The sequence below is a fragment of the Mastomys coucha genome, unplaced genomic scaffold (genome assembly GCF_008632895.1).
Source record: "Mastomys coucha isolate ucsf_1 unplaced genomic scaffold, UCSF_Mcou_1 pScaffold12, whole genome shotgun sequence".
NCBI classification, from domain to species: Eukaryota; Metazoa; Chordata; class Mammalia; order Rodentia; family Muridae; genus Mastomys; species Mastomys coucha.
In genome coordinates this window covers 35,433,840-35,439,595 of record NW_022196894.1, presented here as the reverse complement: position 1 = coordinate 35,439,595, position 5,756 = coordinate 35,433,840, and the positions used below count along the sequence as shown (strand labels likewise).

General features: G+C 39.9%; 1 protein-coding gene across 2 annotated transcripts in view; it reads right to left on the bottom strand.

The window, feature by feature from the left end:
• Rabl3 (RAB, member of RAS oncogene family like 3) overlaps positions 1-5,756 on the bottom strand; it is a 35,622-nt gene that overhangs the window by 11,670 nt on the left and 18,196 nt on the right. For both annotated transcript variants that reach the window (XM_031363844.1, XM_031363845.1), the window contains exons 3-4: positions 4,184-4,313; positions 709-823 (exon numbers count right to left, since the gene is read on the bottom strand). In XM_031363844.1, the coding sequence (XP_031219704.1) occupies positions 709-823; positions 4,184-4,313 (245 nt within the window). The remainder of the gene's footprint in view (positions 1-708; positions 824-4,183; positions 4,314-5,756) is intronic.

Below are 5,756 nucleotides of genomic sequence, written 5' to 3'. Positions count from 1 at the left end.
AAAAAAAAAAAACCAAAAACCTGCAAGAAAACATTAATCAAAACCAGTAACATCTAAAATGAAAGAGTGAGTTCACTGTGACCATGGGATGAAAGAGTGGTTCAATATCTGAAAATCTGTCAGGATTTACCACACTAGCAATTTTTGGGTAGCTGTGACCAGGTACCTGACAGAAACTCTAAAATGCATAACAGAACAGAATACAGAAGTCGAACTATACTGTCAGTATGGTCAACTGACTTTGTCAAAAGAATGAAGGTGACTCAATGGAGATAGTATACTCTTGTTACCAAATGATGCTGGGACAGGTGAACATTCAAATTTAAAATTAAGCCCAAATCACATATTTATATAAAAAGCAGATTATAAATCTAACATAAACTTATAAAACTTATAAGAAGGAAACATATTACAAACAACCCTGTTATAACCCTGTTATAGAAGGAAACACAGGAGAAATCCTGTATGAGATTAAGCAAACAGTTCTTAGATATGATACCAAGGGCAAAATGCAGTGTAGGAAAGCTAAGTAATTAGATTTCATCAAAATAAACGCCACTGCCAGGAAAGATGCCATTCAGATAATAGAAAGACCATGTAGAGGCTAAAATAGGACTAATCACAAATCTTCAAAGGATTATTTTGTAAAGAGCATTCTCAGGATGGCAATCACACTTAAAATCAATTGTAAAGTCATTCCAGGCTTACCCATTTGTCACCAGGACTCCGGTTGGAACTGCATCCCGATTGAGAACTTCCAATGACCAGCGATATAAGTTTTGAGATGACTTCTTGTTTGTTAAGTCGTGTACTAAAATGATGCCTGAAAGAATCAGGTAATGTAATGTCACTGGCACCTCTTTACAGTCGACAAGGGCAAGCTTAGAAAGTACACATCCTAAGGGCTTAGTGATCTGTACTCAAGTATGACTAACACAATCAGACAAGCATTTCAAAATGTCCTTTATAAATGCTTACAAATAACTAACTAGAAAGCTTTGCCACTAATATACTTTTAAAATGTTTTTTTTTTTCCTTCCAAAGGCTATCAGAATGTCATAAAATATTCAGAATGTCTTTTTACTTTGCATCTTGTGTCTACTTCGTGCTTGGAACTGCTTATAGAAGCACTTCACCAATGAAGAACATTATTTATTAACAGATTACATTACTCAAAAGTTGTACTGTTTCTGCACTGGTGAAATATATTAAAATGGCACCACTTTAGTCTTTTTTTTCACTTTAATTTTTATAACTGCTACTTTTCCTTTAAAAAACAAACAGAAACAGGGTCTTACTACAAGCGGCTACTGCCTTTGCTTACTGGGTAGTGTGGCCTGGCCTAGAATTCTAACCCTCATGCCTCCTCCTCTCAGATCTGAGATCCAGGCATGTGCCACACGTTCAGCTCAACTGCTATTCTTCTGTTCTTAAACATTTATTTTTATGTATGTACATGTGTGTCTGCACACGTGTGCAGGTGCCTGTGGAGGTAGAGAGGACATTGGATCTCCTGAGTTGAGATTACAGACAGTCATGAGCTACCACGTGGATGCTGGGAATCAGAGCTGGGTCCTCTCTCTCCCAGAGCAGCTAGTGCTCTGAACTGCTGAGCTAGCTGTCTATCAGCTTCTCGGTTGTTGTTCTTTAAGAGAAAAACATTGTCCTGTAGGTCTTTTGTTTTGTTTTGTTTTTTTTGTTTTTTGTTTTGGTTTTTTTGAGACAGAGTTTCTCTGTGTAGCTCTGGCTGTCCTGGAGCTCACTCTGTAGACTAGGCTGGCCTCGAACTCAGAAATCAGCCTGTCTCTGCCTCCCAAGTGCTATGATTAAAGGTGTGCACCATGTCATTAACTCAAGAGTTTAACTTCGTTATTCTTTAAATTCATCGTTAGCTACGTAAGCTTGCTACTTTAAGAGATTTGCTTGCTCACTGTAGTGACACATGCTTTATAAGTCTAACACTAGGGAAGCTGAGGCAGGAGAATCTGAATTTGGGGCCAGCCAAGGCAACACAGCAAGACACTGCTGTGGGGAGTGGGGAGGGACAGAGAACAATGTGGGAGGAAAATGAACTGATGTAGGTAGAAGAGTCTACAGCTATGGTACTGTGAAGATGCCCAATCCCATGTCGATTAGTAAAAAGAAAGAGGCTGCTAGAAAAGAGTAAGAGGAAGGAGGCAAGTGTGAAGATGGGCTGGAGAGACGGCTCAGCAGTTAGGAGCACTGCTTGCTCTTCCAGAGGACCCTGGTTTGATTCCCAGCACCCACATGGCAGCTCACAACTGCCTGTAACTTCAGTTTTAGGCCACCAGATGCTCTCTTCTGGCCTCTGCAGACATCAAGCATACACATGGTGCATAGACATACATACAAGCAAAATACCAATAAACATAAAATAGCCGGGCAGTGATGGTGCATGCCTTAAATCCCAGCACTTAGGAGGCAGAGGCAGGCAGATTTCTGAGTTCGAGGCCAGCCTGGTCTACAGAGTGAGTACCAGGTCAGCCAGGGCTACACAGAGAAACCCTGTCCTGAAACAAACAAACAAACAAAAACAACAAACAAACATAAAATAAAAAAATAGAAATGAATTTTTAAAAAAGAAATATGAATAGTAGGAAAGAAGGTTTTTTTTTGAGATTGAAGAATAACAAAATAACAAAATAACATGGCTTAAAATCAACTAATATCACTTACAGATAAGTAAAGTAGGTAATTATTATAATTTTTATTGGAGATAAAAGAATAACTTCAATGCCTGTTGGAATTTAGGACATCATCTTGAAAAATAAAGGTCATAGACTTTCAAACTCTTTTTAATTTTTAATTTTTGTTTTTGACTTTTGAGGTAGGGGCTCTATGTATAATAGAGCCCTGGCTGTCCAGGACTCACTTTGAAGACCAGGCTGGCCTCCTCTGCTTCCTGAGTGTGGATCAAAGGCATGCACCACTATGCCCAGCCCCAAACTCTTTTTTTAACATTAAAATTACTTAAAAATTTCAATGAGTACATTTATATAATTTCCACCCCTTCTGCTATCCCTTTCAACTTCTCCTGGGTGCCCATTCCCTTTCACTTCATGGCCCTTCTTTAATAACACATATGCACTTATAAATACAGCCTGCAGAGTGTATTTAGTGCTGCTTGTATGTTTCTATGTTCAGGGCTGACCCCTTGAGGTTGAATAACCTAGATCCCTAGGGGAGACTGTTTTTCTTTCTGGCCTTCAATCCCCATGTAGCTCTTCACCTAGGGCTAGGGCCTGGTGAGGTTCACCCCATCCACATCAGAATGTTAACTGATGTTGCTGTTATGCAGCTCTTGCATAGGTGAGGGTGAGCATACTTTTACACTCAAGTGTTCAGATAGTACAAGACTAGAGGAAAGCAGAATAAAATCTCACCGGGCCAAAGAATGGCACACTGTCACCCAGGCTGGTTATTACACCTAATAATTACAGACAACAGAAAATTTTAAATTTTATCTTTTGAGGCTCTCTAGGGAAGGCTTTTGAGCTCTTAAGGGTGTTTGGGCATTCTTTTTTCTAATTCTTCTTTTTTCCCTTTAGATGGAAGGGTTTGCTTTATAGACTATGAGCTAGAAAAGTCAGTGATGAAAGACTGACAGCTGGTGAGAATGTACTCTAAGGGCCACTGGCACTCCATCGGCTCTCTGCTGAGATCAGCAGCCTGGGCTGTCAAGGTGCGAAAAGGGAAAGGGGACTTATTTTCAGGTGTATTTCATGTGGGTGCTTACAAAGGCCAGGGAACTACAGAGGGATCATGGAGAGGGGGTTTAAAGGGAGATGAGGTAAAACAAACTGGTTTGACAGTTAAAGAGTAACGGAACAGGAAGGGTTAAATCTGCATTGAGGTGGAAGAGCAGGGTTGAGGAAGGAGTATGGAGAGGGAGAAATATCACTAAAGGCCTCTGGAAAGTATATGGAAGCCTACTACAGCTGAGCTTCTAAAATGGATGACATTACATATGTATGTAATAAAAAGTAAAAACGGAGTAACCCTGAAACAAGGCAACAATGAGACTGGAATACAGATTTAAATCAAGAGTTGTATGTTCATCAGTGTTCTCACAGTAAGATGAGCCCAGTATGCCACGGCACTTCATACCAGATGATCAATACTTCTAGACCACTAAGACATGGGAGAAATAAAGACCTCTTACCATTGACAGAGTTGTAGAACACCGCTCTTGTGCTTTTTACACTGCTGGCACTGCCCACAGAGCCTCCAACATCCCACAGTTCTATATAGTATGTCTTCTCTTCAGGGGTCCCTTCTTTGTAGTCATGAACCTAATAGAGTAATTAAAATCGTTATGAAAGCCACTGACAAACTGATGAGCACCCACTTTATCCAGTTAAGCAATAGCCTTTCCTATCACATCCTGTTCTCTGACTTTGATGTCCACCTCCAAGCTTTCCTGCTTACTCACTCTTTTTTTTTTTTTTTTTTTTTGGTTTTCCGAGACAGGGTTTCTCTGTGTAGCCCAGGCTGTCCTGGAACTCACTCTGTAGACCAGGCTGGCCTTGAACTCAGAAATCCGCCTGCCTCTGCCTCCCAAGTGCTGGGATTAAAGGCATGTGCCACCACCACGAGGCTAAGGTCATTGTTTATCCCTCATGATCTAGGCTTCTGTTGCCCATTTAGCTATTTAAATATGTAACTATTTAGAAACAGATTCTGATATACAATAACCAGGTGTATGATGATTCAAAGGTATACACCAGAATTTTCTTTTTTTTCCCCTCCTTTCCTTTTTCCTTTTTTTTCTTTCAAAGAAAGGCAGACTGTCACATGCAGTGCCTCATTTGGATGTGTCTGGAGTCTTGGAAGCTTGACTACCCTACATTCTCCTATGGACCTTGAGAGCTTGTTTGGAGGTTCCAACAGAGGAGCACAGCTACTCATATACTCTTGACCAAAGACCAGCCCTTGTCTATTTGGGGAAGGTCGTCCTCTTTGACTAAATGTGCAGCTTTGGGAGGGACACACATAGAATGGTGAAGGAGGAAGGAGACACCCGCCTAGCCAGCCAGATCTACACCAGAATTTTCTAAGAAACTTAAAAAAACTGAATACACAGAGCTAGGTGGGTTGAGTACACCCTGTAATCTTGGCACTAGAGATATCGAGGCAGGAGGATCATGCATTTGAAACTGGCCTTGTTTGTACAGAGGGACCATAACTTAGCATACCTCAGTCCCTCCCTCCCAAAAAGAAAAATATGTATGTCAGGATAGCAGAATCAGGTTCTTTGGGGTGAGCACTAGGCATCTAAATCGCCAAGTGATTCTGCTGTAACTCTCTAACTGGAGAATGGTGATTTTATAGAATGGAATTATTCTGGTATTAGGCTTAGATATCCAGACTGTCACGACCCAGCCCTGAATTGCAGAGCCTCTGACGAGAGAGGTGCATTGTACATTTCTTTTTTTTTTTTTTAAGTTTTATTGCATTATGATGAGAAAAGTTGAATGATTTCAATTTATCTGAATTTGTTAACATTTAAAAACATATTTTAAGTAAATAGAATTAAGTCACATTCTTGTTTTCCTTTGGTACCCCAACTCCTCCCAGAGACCCACCCTTCAATACCTATAATATCTTTTTTTGTAAACATTATAACAATAAAAATGAGTATTGTAAAAGTTGTTTGATATAAAACAACAATTTAACAGTCTTATGTAGATGCTTGTCTATGGCAATACTGAAAATACAAATGTTTTTCTCAATAT